Here is a 24,600-nt window from a genome sequence, read left to right as displayed (position 1 = left end):
ATTTTTTTAATAAACAAATTATGTAACATCTTAATATATAAATAAAGAAAATCTAAAAGCGTCTCAATTGGCTTTTTCAACAACCCTTAAGAGTGTCTCTCACATTTGGGTTCGGGCAAGGGCGGATCTATGTACAAGGCTACCCGGACTGTAGCCCGGGTAACCCAAAATATTTTGTATGTATATGTCAATAACGACGGGACAATATCGACGTTATTGATAGATCTTTCGTCACTAAAGAGAAATAACGACAGTAAACGTGTTTATTTTCTTTGTTTGCCTGATATTATTCTCATTCTAGCCCGGGTAGATTTTTTGTGAAAAGTTTTTAGTCCGGGTAGATTTAAAATTCTAGTTCCGCCCTTGGGTTCAGGGAGGCTATGGAATGAATTTAAAACAACATTTATTATGTCAATTGATAAGCGTATTAAACCTTTAGTCGAGGAAGGAATCCGACAACTAATTGAACAAGGCATTATGCGTTGGCAATATATGAAATAGTTTCAATGTGGGGCATTGCTACAAGTGTTCACTAAGATTATTCCATATATTTTTGTTGAGAAAAAGTTTAAGAGTCAAAGATTTCATCCAAGATCTCGTTATTTGAATGAAGCATTATTCACGATAGAATTCTTATGGATGATATGGGTATGAAAAAAAGTTGTATTATGCCTAGTCGTATGTGTCACGAAAATGTTGAATTGGTAACTCATTACTTTTGTAGTGTCGGGAGTGGCTAGTATTTAGAATCTTCTGTGGAGTATTACTAAGATTAATTGGGTGATGCCTAAGTTTCTGGGTAGTTTTTGAGAAATTAAGATTAATGCGACTTATATGGCAAAACTACATATTTTGGTTATCATCACAATTATTTGTTGGTAGACTATCTGATTGAAGAGAAATTGTCGAACTTTCAATAATCGTAGTCGTCCGATTCGTATCATTCATAATACTATTATTATGACGTTTTTTTAGATTCGTTCGGGAGTTAATTATTCTTTTCGAAAATTTCCTAGTTCGACACCTTATTGAATCCCTTTTTTTTCATTTTTTATTTTTTTTTATTTTCATGTAATGATTCGTCATTGTTTAATTGATTTTTTTCATTTTTAATATACACAAACTTTCTTTAAAAATAAATAAATAAATAAATTTTTTAGCATATTTTAAATTTCCAACAAATTTTATATTAGAAAAAATTAATAATTTTTTATATATATATACTACTAAAATGAATTTCACTTTTTAAAGTGTTTATGATTAAAATAATAATTAACGTAAAATATTATTTGTCATAACCATAATAGTTAATTTTTACATTTCAAATATTTTATATCCGATTATTAATTAAAAACACTCTTATTTTATTTATATTTGCATCTCTCATAATTATAAATATCATGCTAATTTTCTTTAATACATAAATCATGAATCTTAAATAAAAAAATTATAATGATAAATAGAATCCCATCAAAAGATCACTAGATAAAGTAGTAAAAATATTTTATAGATATTTTTGTAACAATAAAAAGTTAAATCGAAATAATTCCTTGAGACAAACTAGAGGGATTGCTCACGTGTCACATTAATGGTGTGGGGACAATAACAAAGAAGAAATTTCCGACCGCACTAAAACGACCGGAAGGATCTGATTCCGCCATGACTTAAAAACCGCATAACCGGCCGATTCTATTATTTTATAGACGATTTTACCCCTAGAATAATATCATAATAACCATCTTCTTCCTCATCCCCTAAATAACCAGGCAAAAAATGCCATTGCTAACCCTCACAAACTCCTAATCCGATTCTCTCTCTTCGTAATAATAATTCAAGGATCACCATGAGCAGTACTTCCGCTTCATCTCGTAAGGTTTGTATATACATAACGACATGATCAATTTCTCAATCTTTAACCTTAATTTGTATTGATTCCCTTTTGAGTTTTGATTTGACTTTGCAGGCTTTAAGTAAGATCGCTTGTAATCGGCTACAGAAAGAGCTTGTGGAATGGCAGGTTAATCCTCCAACTGGGTTCAAGCATAAGGTTACCGATAATCTACAGAGGTAACTTCATTTTAGTTTTTATTGAATCAATTTGTTTTCAAGTCAACTAATTGTATTTTGTTTAACCTATTTCTGGGTGGGGGGAAAGATGGGTAATTGAGGTTAATGGTGCACCTGCTACTTTGTATTCTGATGAAGTCTATCAGCTTCAAGTTGATTTTCCTGAGCATTATCCCATGGAAGCCCCTCAGGTGGGTGGGTATATACTTTTTAGTAGCTGTGATTGTTTGGATGTTGATTTGAATTTGGATTTAATTTTCAGGTTATTTTTATTCCACCTGCTCCCCTTCATCCTCATATTTATAGCAATGGTCATATCTGCTTAGGTACGTACAAATCTGGCTTCCTCAAACATGTCTGATCTGTTTGTTAAGAGGGTTTATCTTACTTTGGTGCTGAGGTTTCTGCTTTTGTCTGTGGGTTCTCTGATATTTCTTTGGCACCTTATGAAGAATAATCAAAATATGGGTTGTTATGCTGAACTGATGTTTATCCTACATATGCATACATTGCTTCATTGGTTGATGTTTCATTTTTCAAAAATAGGACAGGAATTAGATGGATGGAAACACATAAGGGTAGCTAAAGTGGTAAGAGTATTGAACTTTATTTTTGTAACCGGGTTTATTACTGGGGTAGCTAACATGGTCCCCACAGTCATTACCAAAGCGTTTTTAGTGAGAATCAAATCTGAAACCTTTGGTTTCTTAGGTAAGATCCTTGTCACTTGAGCTACCCTGGTAGGTTGAGTATTGAACTTAGAAGTTAAACTAAAAGAATCTTGATTGAAGTGATGGTCATGGCGGTAAAATGATGTATTAGCCTCCTCTAAGTGAAAACCTGGTCTAAAAGAAAGGAAATGAATTAAATGGGTGAATTCAAGTATTCAACTATTTTGTAGAGTGTATCATCTAATTCAAGGTAACTATAGTTCAATATCCTTACACTTTTAAGGAGTAAATAATTCAGGTCATATCCCGATGTCAGACATCACAATTTTCCCTACTTAGGTGTCACATTCCATTATTCATAAGCTTCCCTTTCGATGCACGATTTCTGTCCTTGTTCTCTTTTTCATAGATCTTTTCCATCTTTTTGATTGCTTTACTTGTTTATTGACGTATTTTTTTGAGGTATTCAGATGTCAACTCGTGATTATTGGGATATAAATCATTGTATTTGGGGTTATTAGGATTTAAAGATATTAGAGGTATAAATAAGGAAAAAAATAAAAAATAAAGGATATTTTAGGATTTCTGTTGATGATTAGAAGTAGCGACCTTATCCATACCCGATTCTTTGCAAGAAGCCCGTTAATATAATTATATGTGTAATTACTCCACCTTCTACTATGTGTATGCAATTGCTTTTCCATATTTCCTCTTCCTTTATTCTTGGCCTGTAAATTACTCTTGTATTTCTTTCGGTCAAAATCTAACATTTTAGTCCTAGTTAGTTCTTATGGTTTTAAATTTTATTAGATCGTTTAACGTCGCTAAATGATATTGGGTTCATTTGAAAAAACTCATTTTTACTAGATTTTCATCCAAAAGAGATTACATTTGAGACCCAGGGCCTATACGAACTTTGTCAGAAGTTCAATGTAGTTATGTTGAGCACAAATGCTAATCTAAAACAGTAGAAAATAGAGTAAGTAATGAACGCATGTTTTAACGAGGTTCAACAACCAATGCTCGTCCTCAACTCTCCTCATTCTATAGATTTTCTTCAAGCAACCATTAGTTAGAATGTCTCTTTTCATAGGTGTATATCGAGTCACAAATACTAAAATAAATACACTCGCCCCAAACCTACTAATAATAAACCTTAATTTCTCTATATATATGAGTCATATCTAACATTTCTCTCTTACAGAAATCAACTTGATTGTTAACATTATCATTTCTTCTCATCTCCTTGTTTCATTATTTCTTCATCCAGATATTTTGTACGATTCATGGTCCCCAGCCATGACAGTTAGTTCCATCTGCATCAGCATTCTCTCCATGTTGTCGAGCTCTACCTCCAAGGTATGATCTCTATTAAGATTGCTGAATTTCTGTTCTAAGCTTTAATCACTTTGTGCAAATAATAGTTAAAAAAAACTTAAATATGTTCCTATGGCAGCAACGACCTGCAGACAACGATCGCTACGTGAAGAACTGTAGGAATGGAAGATCTCCAAAGGAGACAAGGTGGTGGTTTCATGATGACAAAGTATAACTTCAGAGACTCTGGTTTTTCTTTCTTGAAATCAATGGAAAGGAAATTAAATGAATTTGATTTCTAAATCCCCTCTTTTGTCGTCGTGTCATCGTCATCAATAGTTTGGGTAGGGGATTTTATATTTAAAACATGCAAATTTTATATAAGGAGGTAAAGTATCCAGTGTACTTGTAAAGTTTAACATCAATATTGTCTTCAAGAAGTTTAAGGATATGTCTGTTTGTGTTCTACTTCACCCTGCCTTCTTGATTGGAAATATTGGATTTGGAATGGGGAAGAGTAAGTAACCCTTGTTTAAAGGTTGGCATTAAACATATAAGAGTTCTACAATAATATTATTATTAGAAAGTTGTCATTTTTAGCTTATAGTTTGGAAACTCAATTTCATTCAGCTTACTTATATGGGTGTGGTTCCAGTTGAGATCTTGTTGTTTGGTCATACAGATCTAAAGACTGCTTGTTCCTAGGTGGGAGATGTTTGAAACAGTTGTATTTTTCATTCCAAATGTATCAAATGATGCGGGATAAATCCAACATCGAAGAATCCTCAATGCATTTCGTCGTCTTTTTACATTGTTGAAGTTTATGTCCAATTGGGCATCGTGATGGCCTGAATAAACACTTTTGAAAGATGAAAAGAAACATATATCGATATCTCGAATTTATTGGCGGTTTATTAGTCATTTTATTTTAGAGTTCTCTTTTCCCCCTTGAATTGCTGGTTTAAAATTATATATTATGTTTATAATTTTAATTTATAATTTTGCAATATATATAGTTAGTTAACAAAAACAAAAATAGTCACATGTCTACAATCCATGTGACTACCATTTTTTTTTTCAAAATTTTGTTTTTTTTTTTTTAATTAAGGGTTGATTTTTTTATCTGGCTATCTCAATGAAATGGGCGGAATTGCTATTTCAATGGCTTCCCTTACATTACCGGGTATGAACGGTCTTGTTGCAGAATTTATAGTTTTTTTGGTTGATAATTATCGGCCAAAAATACTTTTTAATGATAAAAATACTAATTACTTTTAGAATGGGAATTTCCATTTAGATTGTAGGTTAGAATTATATCTTGTTTAATCTTTGTTTTTTATTTTAGGAATTTGATACGACCACTCAATAACACAATTTCGTTTTAACTTAAAAGTTCTTAGTCAACATTAAATCTAAGACTTCTACTTTTTTTAGACAATTTTCTTACTATTTGAACTATATATACTAGTGAGTGATGTCTTATTTAATTTTGTAACTTCACTTATCATTGTAATAGCAAATTTAGGATCCCAAATTGCAATTCAATACAAAAATATATTAAGTAAAAGTATGTTCATGAAATTAATAACTTAGAGTCTCTTTTATTGTATTTACATTTTCATTTAGATCTACTAGCTAGGTATTCATAGATCACACTCATCTCCATAAAGAGTCAATCAACTCAAATTATTTGGAACAATACTACGTTCTTTCCATATCCCCTAATAAAAAGAAAAAGTTTTCAATAATTTTCTCTAGAAGTTTCAATTTTGTGTTTGTAAGTAAAAGATTTTATATATTATTGTAGGTGTTACGAAGTCTAGAAACAATTTTAAATATTTAAAATAATATTTTCTTTCTCATCAAAGTTTTTAATTATTTTTTTTCTTTTCATTTTTTTTTTTTTGCAGTTCAAATGAATATACTTCATTAAGGGACACTCCACAAAAGAACTGAAGTCAAATATATTAATGAATCCAATTTTCTTACACTCACAAGAGATTTGAATACATTTAGCTTTTTGATATAACTAAGATTGTTTCCATATTCAGTTCTAAAATTAATTGAGATAGGATTTTCTGTTACAGGATTCATCACACATGTAGGGGCAAAACAGTCATTTTTTAAAAAATATTATTGTTTTGCCCCTCCTAGAGAGAACCTGTACAGGCAACCCCGCTGAAATGGTTTAATGAAATTACTCATTGTAATAAAATGTGACAAAATCATATTATCAATGTCTTTTTTCAATCTTGACAAATACAATAAATATATATATATATATATATATATATATATATATATATATATATATATATATATATATATATATATATATATATATATATATATATATATCTAGTTTTTAAATTAGTGATGGTTGGCCAACTTAATTGACACAAGTTGAAGATAAATAAAACCAAGTTTAAGAAAAATAGAAGATAAAAAACATAGATGTTGGAAAAGAAGAATATGAACTAGAAGTTAAAGAAGTCAACATACTCAAGAAATTTGTTTCAAAAGATAGTGCTCAAGATTCGACATATAAGCCATCCAATTTAGAAAATCTCAATGAAGATGGAGAAAACAATTATATTAGTAGTGAAAATATCAATGACTATTCTGATCATGAAAGTTTTATATATGGGCTTGTTCCGGTCCAATGATAGTGGGAATAACAAGTTAATGGATGACATAAATTTTAAATCAAAAGGAATATGTGAAAATGGCAAATTACATAATATAGATGTGAGCATAAAGTGAATTTGAAGTTAAATCCTTAGAATTAAATCTATGTAATAATGGTAACATTGGTAAGTGCTCTTGCCTCTAGGTAAAGTGGGTTAATATATAATTAAGGACAAGACATATAAAACTCATGATCAAGACCTTACACAGATAACAAGAATGTTTTAGTTATTGTTTAGTACATTGCTTAAGAAATAATTTCATGATGAAGTTACTATATTGAAAGTTGCTAGAGCCAAAAAAAAAATTGTTGTACAAAAAATTGTAAGTTTGACAATTTAAGAGAGTGCAAGTTAGTTAGGCGAGACAAAATCCAGTAATTTCGAATCAACTTTCGGTTTAAATTAAAGAGAGAGATGAGGACCAAAATTATGTACATTTTCAATGAATTTATGGGTGCTTTGATTCGATGAAAATGGTTAGTTGTAAAAAAAAATTCAAGTCAATTATTGTCCGCAATTTGCAATTTATTGATATAGATATCTTACTCTATCTATAGGGATAGGGTGAGTGAACAACTTATCCTTCTCCCATCACATAGGATGTGTATTGGATCAACTCTCTTTTGATGATGCCAAATTAACTATTAATGTTGGACATGAAAAATGTATTTTTGTAGGTCATTATTTAGTTTTTTAAGATAGTTTATATACTTAGTTATTTATTACCAATTTATTATTGTTTCTTATGATTATAGGAATTAATAATTGTCTTTCAAAGAAGTTGATAACAGATTTAATGCAAGACATTGGAATTCTAATTGATATAGAAGATTTTGGAACAAAAAGCAACTTACCAATAGGTAAGGCCAGTTACTCGGCCACCTCATACAAAAAAATAAAATAAAAGTATTTAACAAGATTTAATTTATAGGTCACTGTATATTGTATATGTTAATATATCATTTAACTAACTAAATTACATTACTTTTTTTTAAAGATTAATTATATATTTTTAATATAACTACTTAATTAAAAAATAATAAATTTTTTTTTGTTATATTAAGGTACTCTCCAATCTCAAGGCCACTTTTGACAAGGAGATACGTGAGTTTTGTTTTTGTTTTTTTAACATCTTGACTTTTGGATGTGAATTTTGTGTCTTTTATATTTAACTGTTTTCCTTTTGTAAAAATATTTTTTTGGTTGTTACCTTCTGGAGCATTGGAGCTGAGTTGCTGGGCACCATTTGTTTAGAGTTTTCTTAATGTTTATTTTGATGCAACATTGACACATTTAAAAAAATTTGAAATTTTATTTTTAATGACTTCATTTATAATATTTTTTAAATGGTTTTTATTTTATTATTGTGATGAAAACTATCACTCTAAAAATGAAACCGGAATCATAACAATCGTAGTGGAATGCAGAATAATAGCGTAAAAGTAAGAAAGAACTAAAATAACGATACAAGAATTTTACCAAAGTTCAGACCAACAATGTCATACATCATGGATTCAATAGAGTTATAATAGGGATTACGAACTTTAACTTTCTCTATTTGCTCTAATTTTAGTTTCACACCCTCTTCTCATTTACAATGTATATACATAGACCTTTAGAATTTATAATTAGGGTAAAGATCATGTGATATCTTTGACATCTCCACCATAATATAATCTTGTGTCGATTTAGTTAACATTTCCATAATAAATGTGATATCTTTGACATCTCCACCATAATATAATCTTGTGTCGATTTAGTTGACATTTCCATAATAACACGATTTTATTGACATTTTCACCATTATGTGATTTCATGTCTTTTTGAATCCAATAAATAATCGCACATATCTTCATTCTCATTTTTGTACCAAACATTGAGGCACACCAAATTGGGCCTCAAAACTCTAGGCCCAATTACACAAATTCTCCACATTTCCTCTATGTCTATTGTCAAAGATTGAGCCTCATCACCAAGAACACTCTAGAACGGATCCTCATACTTCTCTGATTACGTTCCAACCTTTGTGACGTTTATCAAGTCACAACATTTCCGAAACTTGATTCCCGTCACCACCTTCATGGCCATATTTGTGGGGTTTTCATTTATCTGAACCTTATCCACAACTACCGCTCCACTAGCTATGACATCTCGAATGTAATGAAGTCGAATAACGATGTGCTTTGTGCGCTCGTGAAACATCGAGTTATTGGACAAGTGTGTGGCGTTTTGGTTATTGCAAAATAACTCCACTTTATCGTGTTTCACCCCAAATTCACCCACGAGACCCTTCAACCAAAGTGCCTCCTTGATGCCTTCCGTCACAGCGATATACTCGACTTCCGTTGTTGAAAGGCCAAATACGGATTGTAATTGTGTCTTCCAACCTACCAAGCATCCAAATAGTAAACACATATCTCGTTATGGACCTTCTCTTGTCCAAGTCACCTACACAATCAATATCAACATATCCTCTCAATTTATCATCACCTCTACCCACTCGTTTAAAACAAAGACTGACATCTTTGGATCCCCCAACATGACGTAGAACCCACTATATCGCCTCCCATGGTTTTTCCCTAGGGTTGCCATAAAGCGACTAACAAGACTGATAGTGTGATCAAGATCGGGTCGCGTACATATCATGACATACATTAGGCTGCACTCGCATATGGGGTGTTTACCATCTCACATTTTGCTCCTCAGTACTCGATAGTATATATGCGGAGAGCATGTAATGAGTAACTAATGGAGTTTGAATTACATTAGCATTGAACATCCTGAACTTGGAGACAACTTTTCAGAGGTAGTCGCTTTGAGACATAAACAAAGAGTCTTTCTCCCGATCTCGCTCAATCACTATCTCCAAAATTTTTTTTGCTGGTCTCATATCTTTCATATCGAACTAATTCCCTAGCAAACTCTTGATCTTGTGAACCTCTTCCATGTTTCCCGATCAACATATCATCCACGTATAACAATAAGAAGACCCCACAACCATTAACCCACTTAACATAGACACAACTATCAAAATTGATCATCACAAAATCGTTACGAACTATGAACTCATCATAATGCAAATATCATTGTCTTGTGGATTATTTCAAACCATAAAACGAGCATTTTAGGAGATATACATTGCCTTCATCACTGGGTTTAACGAACCCCTTGAGTTGCGTCATGAAGATATTCTCCTTCCAGTTCCCATGAAGAAATGTCATCTTCATGTCCATTTGCTCGAGTTCGAAGTCAAATTGATTCACTAGAGTGAACACACGAATGGACACGTGCTTCACTATAGGGGAGTAGATCTCGTTAAAGTCAGCCCCTTCGCGTTATGTGAAGTCCTTAGTTACCAATATTTCCTTAAACATGGGCTTGTTATTACCCTCTACACCTTCTTTTCATTTGAACACTCACTTTGAAAAAATCACCCGCTGATTCTTGAGTTTATCCACCAATTCACACGTCTCGTTTTTGTCAAGCGATATGATCTCCTCCACCATAGCACGCTTCCATTTGGTTCTCTCATTGCTCTCCATCGATTCTTTAAATGATCTCGACTCTAAATCTTGTACCTCATCTATCACAAGGAATACAAAGGCCGCCAAATTGGAGTATAAATCATTTAGAGCTCGAGTTGTCCTACGGTCTATATCTCATGCTAACTGGTAGGAGTTGAGGTTCTCTTCCGGATTCGTACCTTCCTCCTCTACCTGACCTTCTATTTCATCCTCTTCACTAGCCTCCCCCGTGTCTACCGATTATTTAGTAATCCCTCTTAGAAACTCCACCTCAAATTTGGTCCTCACTCTAGCAACTTTGCCAACTTCGACTAACAATGTTGCTCCATAATAGGACTCGGTTTCCCTAAAGACCACGTCACGACTAATGATGCACTTGATCGTCTCTTTATCCTTGTAAAATAGTTTCCAACCCTTTACTCCCTTAGGGTATCCAACGAATATACACTTCTTTGTTCATCAAGCTTTCCATCCCATTGGTGAATTTAAGCCACACACCTAAATACCTTTAGGTTGTCGAGTTTTGGAGGAGCATCATTTCAAACTTCTTCCGGTGTCTTGAATTCTAATGTTGTTGATGGAAAAAGATTAATAAGATAACCTGCAGTGTTAACCGCCTCACCTCAAAACCGCTTCAGTACACTAGCCTCAAACAACATACATCAAACACACTCAAGTAACATTTTGTTCACTCGCTCCGCTAAGATATTCTGTTGCGGTATTTTTCGGACGGTTTTGTGACGAACCATCCACTATTCCTTAAAAAAGTGATTGAACTTCTCGCATAGGTACTCCAAACTATTATATGTTTGGAACTTTTTAATCTTCTTCCCAGTCTGAGTCTCTACCATCTTCTTCCACTCCTTGAACTTAGAAAATGCCTCATTTTTTGTGCTTCAAGATGTATACTTAAACCTCGTACGAACAATCATCAATGAAGGTGATAAAGTACTGAACTCTACTTGGAGTTGTAGTCCTCGCCATTTCCCATAAGTCTGAGTGAACATATATGAGTGTCTCTCGAGTCACCTCAACCGACCACCCAAACTTCACCCTCGTAGCTTTATTATATATGTAGGTTCTCTCAAAACTCCAAATCATCAAGTTTTTCCTTGTCAAAATAGTCTCTCTTACTTAACTCTTTCAAACCCCTCTCACTCACGTTCCCCAATCTCTTATGTCATAGACTCGTGGGTGATACATCTCGAGGGTCCGCTACTTTATCCATATCACTAACCAAGGTGTTGCCTTGAAAGACATAAAAAATTTCTCTCGTACGCCTCTCATTACTATTAGTGACCACTTTGTGACTCTCAATATGTTATTCTCACCCTTCCATGCAAAAGCAAGTTGGTCAGTCGAGAGAGATTAAATTCCTCCAAAGGTCTAAGACGTGTTGTCCGTCCGCCAATACCCTCTTGATTCCATCATACGTTTTCAAACACACTATTTCGATCCTCATTACCCTGTATGACTTATTATTACCTAACAAAATATTGCCACTGAAGTCTTCTCATATGTCTTGAACCAACTCTCGTTAGGTGTTATATGGAACGAACACTTAAAATCCATAATCCAATGCTTTGTCAGATTAATTAGTGGAGACAACAAAAACATTTGCACTTTCGTACTCATTCTGACCTCTTGAACAACTGTCGCTTCTCCTCTCTTCTACCAATCGTTACTCAAATCTGGACAATCTCGTTTAAAGTGCCCCTCTTTATCACAATTGTAGCACTTAGTATATTTTCTTCCTGAGAAACTTTGAACGCCTCTTCTTCTTACTTTTATTGTCTCTCCTCTCGGTTCTCCCTCGAACTAAGAGTTAATTTCCACTTATATTGCTCTTGTAATTCTTCTTCTTTTGGTTCTTCGATATCAACACACTCATCACATCATCGAGGGTAAGATCCTCCCTTCCATGCTCAATTATGTCTACGAACGTTTTATACGACTTCGGTAAAGAATTCAAAAGCATTAGTGCATTATCCTCATCCTTGTATTTCTCCCCAATTTTTCCAAATCAAGGAGAATCTTGACATAATCGTCAAGATCCGTCTGCAAGTCTTTCCCCTCAACCATTTTAAACTTGAAAAATATTTGCTTGATGTAGATCTGAGATGATAGTGTCTTAGTCATATACAAAGACTCCAACTGAAGTCACCATCTGTTGTCGTCGTGACACTAGCAACCTCTCACATTACTTTATCACTAAGACTAAGAATCAAGGTGTTATAGACCTTTTCCAACACCTCCATCTTTATCTACGCGTCCATTGAGGCGGTAATTGCAATTCCCCTAGAGTGCTTTAACAACTCCCATGTTGCATAAGAGTGTCATCATCTTTATCTTCCATAATTCAAAGTCCTTCGTCCCAATGAAATTCTCGATATCAACCCAAGAAGTCGACCCCATCTCAAATCTTCAATATAATTTATCGAATCAAGAAAACTCACCAAAAAATCAAACTACGACCGCCTTAGACCAACATGGCTTTGATACCAGTTTGTGGTGAAACTATCACCCTAAGAATGAAATTAGAATAATAGAAATCGTAGTGAAATGCAAAACAATAGCGTAAAAGTAAGAAAGAACAAAATGAGCGACACAAGAATATTGTTCAGGTTTGGACCAACAATGTCATACGTTCTGCTTTCGGATAATCGATTCAATAGAGTTATAATATGAATTACAAACTCCAACTCTCTCTGTTTGTTCTAGGTTTTAGTTTCACACCATTTTCTCGTTTATAATGTATATATATAGGGATTTTAGAATTCATAATTAGGGTAAAGATCGTGTAATATCTTTAACATCTCCACCACGATACGATCTCGTGGCGATTTAGTTTATATTTTCATAATAATACGATTTGATTGACATCTTCACCATTATGTGATTTTATGTCTTTTTTAATTTAACAAATAATCGCACATATCTTCATTCTTTTTTTTTACCTAACATTAAGACACTCAAAATTGGGCATCAAAACCCTAGGTCCAATTTCACCATCATAATACATTAAAAAAAAGTATCGATCAATAAAAGTATTGTATCATTTAAAAATAATTTTCTTTCTTTTGTTGTCAAATAGTTAAGCTTTTAAATAACTTTTTTTTTTCATTTATCAATCTCATTATAATTAAATTATCAACTATTAATTTTGTTATTGAGGTAAGATGCTAATATGATCTCATTGACATTCACTTTAACTGACGTTTTAGGTTTAGGTAAAAATTGTGACTTGTATCTCTTAAAAATCACTATTATCACTTAAACTTTTTTAGTGCGTTAAATTGTTAACTATTAATATTAAAGTATATTTATATTATTTTTATCATATTTTAAATATTACAATATAATTATTTACTTTAATAATTCATTTTTTTAAAATAATTATTTTCTTAAAAAAAAATTATTTCTAAAATAATCTTAAATCAAACAAGCTATAAAACAATTCATAAAGAAGGCTTGTCAATTGTCAACTCTTGCAAACAATTGAGATTATAATTTATTTATCTTACTAAGATCAAACCCATTGTTAATTATTATCTTTGGCTTTGTTATACCTCCACATTTTTACCCTTTTATTTTATTTAAGAAAAAGTATTTATTATTTTATTTTTTTACAAATGACACTCTGGAGTCGGTGAGAAACGTCACTGATTTCTCTCTCTTAATAATATAATTCTCCAAGGGGACAACCTATATTTGCGTCACATGTCCGCAATTTATAAATATTTTTTTAGTCTGAATATATTTTAAAATCAAAATAGTAATTCATCTCGTTCTCAATTTTAAAATAAAATATTATTGACCCTTAAACTATTTAAAAGATTAAATAAAAATTAATTTAAAAGATGTTAATTAATTTTCTTTATTTGGCATGTCATTAATTATCATATTCACAAGCATATAAAGACAAGCAAACATATATAAATTGATTAAGCCTATGATGTCTGTCTCTTTCTTAATGTTTGTCTTTTATTTTTTAATTACTATTTAATTATATAAAATTAGTGCTTCTCCATCACTAATTAATTCAACTCCTACTTTCTCTATGAACTCACTTTGATGTTGATTTCATTTAATTTATAATATTTTCTTTATTAAAATGTATCAAATAAAATATTAAAATAATTTTATAAAATTTAAAAAATATATATAAATTAAAACATTTTATAAGTCAAATAACTTAATTTTTTTTATTTAACCCGACACCAAAAGTTAGTTTGAGAAAGTATTCTTTTTTATTTTTTTTATCAGGCTTTTGATAAAATTAAATAAAAATAATATTTTAGATTTACACATCAAAATATGGGTAATTTTTACATTTTTTTTAAATAAAAGAGTAACTAGATGAGTGAAATGAGATTATATTTCAAATAATTTTTTTTAAAAAAACCCTAAAACCCAAATATCAAACAAGCTCTCTGTCTATCAATTTTGTCACTTTTTGTGTATGTTTTCCACTACTCTTATATGGTCTTTTAAAATATTTTTATGGTGACTGCTCAACAAAAGAAAAATATCAAGTTTGGTCCACAAATTTAAATAACAGATCTATTAAACTCCTTAACTTTAACATTACATTTTATTTTAAACTTTCAAATATATGGAATATTGATATCAATTTGTATGTTTACAAACAAAACACGTTTCAAGTTTATTTTATGTATCTGAATTATATATAATTAAATAAATACATACTTAAAATATAGAGTACAAAGTCCTTGTCCACAAGAGTTTTGAGTCCATGCATTCATGATTATTTAAAAAAAAGATAAATAAATATATATTTTGAAAATAAAGTAAAGATGTATAAATCTTGATTTTTATTAATTTTTGTTAGTATGAATTCGCTTTAATTTGATATTTGATGTTGGTGGATGTTGCACTTTGCCGTACCTCTGTATAAAGTTTGTGAAAGGACAAATAAAAGAGTTATTTGATGATTTCATCAACATTTCCTATCCATTCATTTTTCTTCCATTAAATTTATTTTACTAAAAATGAATCATTTTGTAAATTTTTGTATGTGTTAACTTTTCTCAGAAAAAAAAATTTTAATTTAAAAAAAAAATAATATGGCGAAACTTATTTTATAAAAATGTTTGATAGTACTTTGCATTGATAAGAGGTTTTATTGAACTCTTTAAATAACTCTATTTAATTATTCTCTTATCAATTATATTAATTAAATTAGTTAATTTTTAATTTTTAAAAATATATATTATAAGTCATTAACTCGACTTTTTATCACATAATCCAATCAAAAGTTATGAGTTCTTTAAATAACTAAAATTCTCTAGATTATTGAAGATGCTATAATATTTGAGATAATATATAACATCTCATTAATAACCTTTTATTTTGTGCAGTATTCAAATTTAATTAAACTATTATTATAATTTAAATGATAACTTAAAATAACCTAAATTGAAACCGGCACAACAACACAATTATTAAGAACGCGCTCTATCGCTAAGATAAAAGCCCGTCGTGCGAAACCCCATTGGGACCGCTATGTCAAAAATATGATCATTCTAATTTCCTAAATTAAAAAATAAATGTATACAATCAAATAGAAACGTTTTTCTATAAAAGTAATACAAATATATATTTGTTGAATGGAAGAAGTTAAGATATTATATCATTATGCCAATAACTTAACTTTAACTTGAAATTGTTTAAAATAAAATAGGACATCGTAATTCATTTAATAAAAATATTTAAATTATTTAGTTAAATTTATTATTATTTTAACATAAAAGTGTATATCATATTAGTTTAAGATTAAAATTTTTTATTTTTTTTTATTTTGATATGTTTAAATCTTACAAAAAATAAAACATTTTTTTAAAATATAATTAGAGTATCCAATTTTTTTCACTAAACTATCTTAATCTATTAAAAAAAATTGGAGCAAAAAATAAATTATGTCTGAATATTTTTAGATTAATTTTAAATAATTATTCATTCTTTCATGTGATGCACTTTAACTAATCTCAAATAATTCAATAAAAAATAAGTATCAAACAAGCCATTCAATATAATATTAAAAAGAGAGAATTGTCATCAAATTGACCCAAAATTGTTAAAAAGGCTTTCATTAAACACGAGAAGACACCAAATAATAATTTATTAAAATTGGAATTAAATAGTACATTTCGTCACCAGACAGTTCACAACTAAACATAATAACCCATTGCAATTATCTACCAAACAAATAATAACCCATAAAACCTAACTTTATTTTACCCCACAACCAAACAGACCCTAATAATACTGAAACATATCAGAGGAAGCCATTATTGGCTTCTGTTGGTTCATCAGATACATATTATTATTACCCATCATCATGAAATTCATTGTTTGAAAATCATCTACAAAACCATTCCCCATGTTAACGAAACTCAGGATCTCATTCAAAGATTGCAATCGCTGAGTCAACTCATTCTTCTGAGCTCTGAGCACCGAGTTCTGCGATTCAACAGCGATGTAACTCTGATTCGTCACGTTCATACCAGACACGATCTGGGTTTTCTCCTTCAGCAGTAGATCAATCTGAGTCGTCAGATCGTCAACATGCTTTTGCTTCCTCAACCTAGATCGCCGAGCCGAGTCACGATTCGACTCCATTCTCTTCCTCTTTCTCGCATCCTCCGTAAGAACAGATCTTCCTGACGAATTCCCACTTGAACAAGACATAATAAAAATTGAATCTTTTTTTTCTTTTTCTTCTTTAATTTACTGATTTGATTGTAGTAAAAACAAATTAAATGAGTTGGTTGTTCATAAAAAAGCGTAAAACCAGTGGAGGAAAACAACAGAGAAAGATTGAACAAGATGAGTTCTTCGTCGGAGAGATGAATTTATCATAAACCCAGACAATAGAACTTCACTTAGAACAGCAGACATCAGTCAATTTGATACAGATACATTAAGAAAGAGGTTAAAACAGAGAAATTAGATCTGGGTTTTCTTCCCTTCCTTAAAAAGACAGGATCTTAGAACAGGGTAACCAGAATGAGAACCTAAATTGAAACAAATTCTCGAAACCCTAAACCAAAATGACTGAAGGAAGGAAGAAGAAGGAAGGGGAAGAGGTTTTGCTAGTGGGAAGGGATTGATTTATAGTTGAAAACCAATGGGTTAACTTAACCATGGTTAACTAATCATGGTTTGATTTACATCATTTTGCTGGCTCTTAAGAAATATTAAACAAAGACAAGTGGCTTACATGCAAAATTTGTTGCCGGCTTCAAGAAATCACAAGTTAAATTTGTAAAACAAACAAGGCTTTATATTTTATGAGTAATAAATTCAAAAAAAGATGGACGAATGTATTTCTATGATTGGGCGATGAAAAGTGCATTGATGAGGCAAGTAGTGGTTGAGATAGTGATGAAAATGGACGGTGAGATTCAATTTTTCTGTGAACATTGGGGACCCATCAAATTTCAGTCTGCAGCTGGTGGCCAAAAGATACCAAAAAGTGCTCAATTTTATTTTATTTTAATTTAAACTATCAAAAGTAAAAAAATATTTAACTGAGTTGAATTATTAAAATGTTCTTAATGTTGTAAACTGCATCTATATGTAAGAACATTATCTTAATTAATGAACCTAGATGTCTAGTTAAGAACAATATAAGTTTTTTTGGTAGGATTTTGATGCATTTTTTTTAGAATGTAATGAAAAAACATTCAATGATATTTCATGTTATCATATTGCGAGGGAGGGTAGGAGGTAAAATTATTGGTGTGACGTCATAACCATCTTCTCAAAGTAATTTCCGTGTGATATTATTGCGGGTTGGTAGGAGGCAAAAGTATTGGTACGACGTCATAACCATGTTCTCAGAGTAATTTTTTGTGTGATTTTATTGTGGGTTAGTATGAGGCAAAAATATTGTTGCGACGTCATAACCATGTTCTCGGAATAGATGTTGAAGAATCTATATGATTTATTTTTTATTTTTTACTATTTTATCCTTGTTTTTATTAGATTTCTCAAGTTTAATTATACATGTTTCTTACAAAATACAAAATAATTTTTTTTTACTTAATTAGGCCCTTTATTTTGTGATATGATTATTAGTAAAAATAAATTAAATTCATTATCTTTCTTTTAACTAAAATTTCTATAAGCACCTTATTTCTTTAAAACAAGCTTATGAATTACAATGTACAAATAATTGAGAAAAATTCCAGAAAGTTGAAACTATTGAACATGAACTAGTGCATGTGGGATATTTGAAAGAATATTCTTGTCGGTCCTTCATTAGTTCCAGGTCCATCCATATATTATATTTAGAAAAAAAAAATGTACCATCAAAATAAAAACGACACAGTAAATAAAATAACAAAACAAATTAGTGGAAGAACAGCTAGGGAGGATAATTGAGCGAAAAAAAATATCATACTTAATTATTTCCCGTTCGAATTAGTTTGGATAATTTATATATTGCTAACATTATATAGGTTATAATATAAATAATTTTCACATAAAAATATATTTTCACTATAGTTAATTTATAATATAAATAATTTATATATTAAAATTACATATTCGTGACATTGGAAATATAAGTTCAAATTATATTTTATATATAATTTTAGAACCGACAATTTTGGACCTGACACGAAAACACGACACGCACCGAACACGGAAAAAATAGGTTAGGGTCATATATTTTTTTGTTCGGGTTAAAAATATGTGGACATGTTTAACCTTATTAATAAATACGTTAAAATCGGATCGACTTGAAATGACCCAAAGTAGACCCGATAATCCGTTTACAAGTTTCTTTTGTTGAGTTTGGTGTTATTCTTTCATATTCATTCACTTATTTTCTTTTGTAAAAAATTTTATAAGCATATTTGTAATTTAACTTCATTCATTTTTGTTTTGTGTTGATGTCATTTAATTTAAAACAAAGAGATGTAAATTAATTAAATTGAGTTTGGTTCGAGTTGAATTTTAATTATTTTGATTTTGATCAAATATGATCGGGATGGATCAAACATGATCGGGATGGATCAAACATAATCCAAATAGCTGTCCAACATCATTACAAACATGTTGGGATGCTTTTTGAGTAGTTGTTCTTGAGGATTAGCCCAAGAATAGCAAACCCAATTTTTGGATTTTCAAAATTCAAATATGGGTTTTTATATTTAAGGTTGATTGATTGATTATAACATAAACAGAAAGCTTGGAAATGATCTTATGATTGATTTCCAATCCTAAAATCCTACAATCAGACAATATATAAACTTATGAAAACTGAAATATAAAAATTTCAATTTCAAACTAGAAGTGTGAATTAAAGTATGATTGAAAGCATACCAAAGATTGGATAACACTCCTTAGACCTTACCGAGTGGCTCGATGTTTGATGATTTCAACATTGGTTTGCGTGTCAAACATCTTTTTAAAATAAAACCTTATTTTAAAAAGACTTTGATAGTACCTAGTAGCTTTTAAAATCAATTATGTAAAAGTAATTAATTTGATTCAAATTTTAATAATTTGGTGATGGTTTGATCTTTTATGAAATCCGATTTAAATTATTTAAACATAATTAATTTAAGAAAGATTATTTATTTGAAGACAGTGTCGCCAATTTATTTTTAAAAAATCAATAAAAAGGTGTACGTGTACAAACGTATTTTGCACCAGAGTTTCATTTTGGTTCAAAGTTTGATGGTACTTGAAAAAGGGTTTTCGCGTTATGCCATGTGCACCCGTTCAAGAACGGTCTCTAGCTACTTTGAAAACACGGTGTTTTTGAAAATCGGTTGTATAACGTTTTGAGTTTTAATTTTAGTCATGTTTCTAGGTTTAGCGTTATTTACAGTATCAAAACATTAATATTTAAATGTTGGTACCTGTTGCGAATGATAACTAGGGGAAATACTTGAAGAATATCAGTCATTTTTAAATGCATTAAGGTTTAAAAATAAACACCAAACAAGCCTTGTTGAAATATTTTTGTGAAAATATCCCAAAAATATTTAAAATGCATTTTCTAATTTTTTGAAATTTTTAGAAAATGATTTGGAGTCCCAAAATTACAAAAATAATTTTTATTTTGAAAAGTGGAACCAAACAAGCCTTAAGACTGGTGTCCTAAGGTTTGGGTTTGATTTTATCGGTTAGGGTTCGGAGACCCTCGTTCTAGGCTTGGGATCTCTCGGTCTGAGGAGTGGCGTCTCTCGATCGTGGTGTTAAGGACTCTCGGTCCTTGACTGATCTTACCGATATAGGTGTAAAAACCTATTGGTCTTGGGCTAGCATGGGGCTAGGTTTCTCGGTCGAGGTGTATGAACCTCTCGGTCCAGGGTTAGTTCTAGGCTAAGTTCCTCGGTCCTGGACTTGGGAGCTCTCGGTCCCAAGTCTGGGATTCTTGGTCCCAGGGTTAGATCTCTTGGTACCAGGTCCTAGGATTCTCAGTCCAGGTTTGGATTTATCGGTCGTGAATCCTAGGAGTCTCGGTCCTAGGTCCTAATTTTATAAGTTCTAAGTGAGAATCTTCAATTAGATTATTTTGTCATCGCTCAAGAACATAGCCCTAGATCTCGGTCATAACTCAATAACACAAGTCATAGGTCTGTGTCTTAGCTTATTTTTATCGGTCCTTAGTCTCGGTCCGAATCGAGAATCCTCAGTTGGACTTCTCGCTCCTAGGTTAATAGCCTTGGTCCTCAAGAACACAAAATGTTCATTTTTTAAATTAGTTTTTCTTAGCTCTGACTTTATGATCTAAGAGCTTGGTAGCTTCACAAAATACTTAGGAACATGTTGATCATCATCTCAAGGTATTGATCGACCTAAATGATGATCAACTCGTTCAAAATAGTTTGTGACCAAAAATCAGGTTTTTGATTTTAAGGCTGTTTTGAAGTGTAACGAGCTATCTAATAACTTTTTTATACTACATATACTTGATTAGTACTAAAACAAGAATACTGGTTGTTTGTTTTGACCAAATCAAGAACTCAAAATTTTCATTTATTTTGATCAAACATGATCGGGATGGATCAAACATGATCCAAATAGTTTTCCAACATCATTACAATCATGTTGGGAAGTTTGTTGAGCTAAGATTCGATCGAATTAACCCATGAACAGCAAACACGACTTTTTAATTTTTGAAATTCAAATTTGGGTTTTTGTTATTTAGATCGATTGATTGGTTCTATCATATTCATATAGTTTATAAATCTGATACGAACGATAAATACAAAGGATTCGATGGAGACTATGGAGCCACGTGGCGACATCACAATAACCTCATGAAGAATATCATTTGTTTTTCCTTTTCTTTTTATTGTCTTTTCTGTTTTAATGTTTCTCTATTTTTGCCCATGAACTTATTTCTTTCTTAAACTTTGGCCATGTCTGTTATGCCTGTTGTGTTAGTAGTTATAACCATAAAGAGAATATACTGAGAATATATAATTAGTGACCCTCCTTACATCATCTTTCTAACTCATCTTTTTCAATCCTTACTGATCTTCATCGTTGGGTGAAACGGTCTCTTTTCTCATCTTCTTCTAAAGAGCATGGTATCAGAGCTGACGATCCTCAAGATGAAAGACAACATGCATCAATCGAAAAATGATTCCCTACGTGTATCAATAGACGCTCTTGCTGAGACTGTGAACAAGATGAAGGAATGGATGAAAAGCAAAGTGGGATCTATTGAACAACATTTACAAACTTTATCAAGTCATGAGATTGTGGATTATTCGGATGATTCAACAGGTTACTCACGAGAAACTCCACTTAGAGATAGACAATATGCTTCCAGAACGAGACTGACCGTAACGCAGTTTCCAAAGTTTAATGGAGTGAACGTTGAAGGGTGGATGATTTCGGTTGAACACTATTTCAAGGTTGGTTGCACCACCGACGCTGCTAAGGTGATTATCGCCATAATCTATTTCTTGGGAAACGCTAGAACCTGGTATGTTGCATTTTTGCAAACAAGAAACCAGTCTGTGGCATTTACATGGATGGAACTCAAGAAAGAAATCCTACAACATTTCGGCCTTTTAATTTGTGACACGTCTACCAGCCAACCGATGAACTTAAAGCAAAATAGGTCAGTTCATGAATATAATTTGAGTTGTTATTGCTCCACTAATAGTATGAATTTTGGATCTACTGGTGTGCCAACAAATCAACATAATAAATCTCCAAATATTCGAGCATTCCCTATTACAGATTCCAAAATAGATTATTCTTCAAATGAGGCACCATTTTGACAGTCTGCTATAGGCATACTCATGAGGATGAAGACTTTAAAAAGCCCTCAGCCATTTAATTCTACTCTAGAGGAATCATCCCATGTGAATGATATTAAGTCTGAACTTGCTCTCTTTACAAGTTGGATAGGATTGCATATGTCACCATAATTTCTTTCGACAGATAATGATTGTGATGGATCATCAATAACAATATAGTCTGGTTTTATTAGATCCTTCACTAAAGAGTTGGTGGATTTTTCAAAAAAGGTAGTGAAGGGTTTGCAGGTCAAAGCTCATCCTATTGTTTTCCAAAACAAGAGAAGATATCAGGAGGGGGATTTAATTTAGACCTGACTTACAACACAAATAATATAATTGCAATGGGGTTCTCGGACGTATATAATTTTTGGTTTAGTACTCCAAAGAATGGGGTGATGGTTTATGCTTTTCTTGGAAAATCTGGACTTACAGAACTTGTTGGTGCTAAAAAAATGGCTGCTCAATTAAATTCAGAATGCTTTAATTATTTAGTTGATCAAAATGTCACTGATTTTGTCAACAGGGTTGATAGTGAATGGGTTTGGTTAAGGGTATATCACAATGGTAGCATTTCCAATCCGCCACTTAGAGAACTTGAGGATGCTGTAAGAAAGTTGCAAGTTGATCAGAATAATGGTAGCTTGGTTTCTTATCCTGATTTCCTTGGTGAACTGGACAACATACACTATTTAAGGACTGGACAATGTGGTTACAAAAGCAATTGTAAGTTCAATCACCCTTCTTTTGTTGGACATGGAGAAACCAATGGAGAAGAATTTCCAGAAAGTGTTTGGCAACCTGATTGTATGCACTATCTTAAGACAGGAACCTACAAATATAGATTATCCTGTAAATATTATCATCCGGCAGATAGAAATGGTGCTGGACAGGTTTTGTACAATACTTGGGGCCTTCCTTTGCGACAGGAAGAAAAGTCATGTTCCTTCTACATGAGAACTGGCTAATTCAAATTTAGAGTTGCATGTAAATTTTATCATCCTGAACCTTCATATATTGGAACCTTCTTGCCGGTTTTTGGAACTTTAGGCTTGTCAGTCGTGCAATTCTCTAGTCCTCCATTTGCACCTGGACCACCCTTGCAGGGGTTTCAAAACTATGAATTTGTTATTGTATCATCTCAAAGCATGGTATCTTCAAATGGATGGAATACTTATTTGGGATGTCATGTGCCTGTTTTGGGATCAGATCTTAGTTATTACAAAAATGTGGTGGAATTAGGATACAGTTCAATACATCCCTTGTCGTCAACAATTAATTCTTATCTTCCTGAAAGACCAGATAAACCAGAATGCCGAAATTACTTGAGTACAGAAAACTACAAATATGGATCTAGTTGCAAGTACCATCACCCTTGGGATCGAGCTCCTCAATGGACTGCATACACTTTAGGCCCGCTAGGACAGTGAGACCTAAACAAGTTATCTGTTCATACTATAGTCTATATGGATTATGCAAGTATGGTCCAAGTTACAAACTTGATCACCCATTAGCAAGATATTATTCCTATAATTATAGTTTGAATCATCCAACTCTATCATCCACAGTTAATTCAAGTTTTTCCCCATTATCAAATGAACACAATGTCATCGCCCACGACTAAATCTTCGTATAATAGGTTAATTACCAACTTGAGCCAGAAGAAATCCGATGAGGTTTCAGATGAAATCCCAATAGCGGATACTCTTTCTCTTGAAGAAGATGCATCAGAAATGAATGGTTTGTCTACTACTACTAGCTTGGAACAGGATGTGCGACAAGAAGACAATATGGTTTGATCTTTGAATTGGTGGGAAGAAGAGTTATGATTTCAAGACAATGACGATGGAGTAATATTTTTTAATTTAGAGACGAAGAAGATGCCTACATGAATTCGCCGGGACTTCGAAGTTCAGATGGAGAAAATAATGATACAAACTGTAACTACAAAGGATTTGATGGAGACTATGGAGCCACGTGGAGACATCACAGTAACTTGATGAAGAATATCATTTGTTTTTCCTTTTCTTTTTAT

At 31.8% G+C, this 24,600-nt stretch overlaps 3 protein-coding genes across 3 annotated transcripts; 2 read left to right on the top strand and 1 right to left on the bottom strand.

Annotated features, from left to right (window-relative positions):
- Nucleotides 1–1,720: 1,720 nt before the first annotated feature.
- LOC124920043 (probable ubiquitin-conjugating enzyme E2 18) lies at nucleotides 1,721–4,659 on the top strand. The gene is made up of 6 exons (XM_047460432.1): nucleotides 1,721–1,873; nucleotides 1,964–2,067; nucleotides 2,156–2,258; nucleotides 2,330–2,393; nucleotides 4,009–4,097; nucleotides 4,195–4,659. Exons 1-6 carry the CDS (start codon nucleotides 1,844–1,846, stop codon nucleotides 4,288–4,290), a joined length of 486 nt encoding a protein of 161 aa, XP_047316388.1. The 5' UTR covers nucleotides 1,721–1,843; the 3' UTR covers nucleotides 4,291–4,659.
- An 11,693-nt stretch (nucleotides 4,660–16,352) lies between these two features.
- On the bottom strand, nucleotides 16,353–17,381 carry LOC124912508 (bZIP transcription factor 11-like). Its single transcript, XM_047453148.1, has one exon. It carries the CDS (start codon nucleotides 16,978–16,980, stop codon nucleotides 16,549–16,551), a length of 432 nt encoding a protein of 143 aa, XP_047309104.1. The 5' UTR covers nucleotides 16,981–17,381; the 3' UTR covers nucleotides 16,353–16,548.
- Nucleotides 17,382–22,909: 5,528 nt separating this feature from the next.
- LOC124909697 (zinc finger CCCH domain-containing protein 3-like) lies at nucleotides 22,910–23,995 on the top strand. The gene is made up of 2 exons (XM_047450353.1): nucleotides 22,910–23,507; nucleotides 23,616–23,995. The coding sequence occupies exons 1-2, from the start codon at nucleotides 22,910–22,912 to the stop codon at nucleotides 23,993–23,995; spliced, it is 978 nt and encodes a 325-aa protein (XP_047306309.1).
- The last annotated feature ends 605 nt before the right edge of the window (nucleotides 23,996–24,600 follow it).

This window comes from Impatiens glandulifera, chromosome 1 (genome assembly GCF_907164915.1).
Source record: "Impatiens glandulifera chromosome 1, dImpGla2.1, whole genome shotgun sequence".
Classification (NCBI taxonomy): Eukaryota; Viridiplantae; Streptophyta; class Magnoliopsida; order Ericales; family Balsaminaceae; genus Impatiens; species Impatiens glandulifera.
Note: the sequence above shows the minus strand (reverse complement) of the source record. Positions and strands in the feature narration are given on the sequence as shown.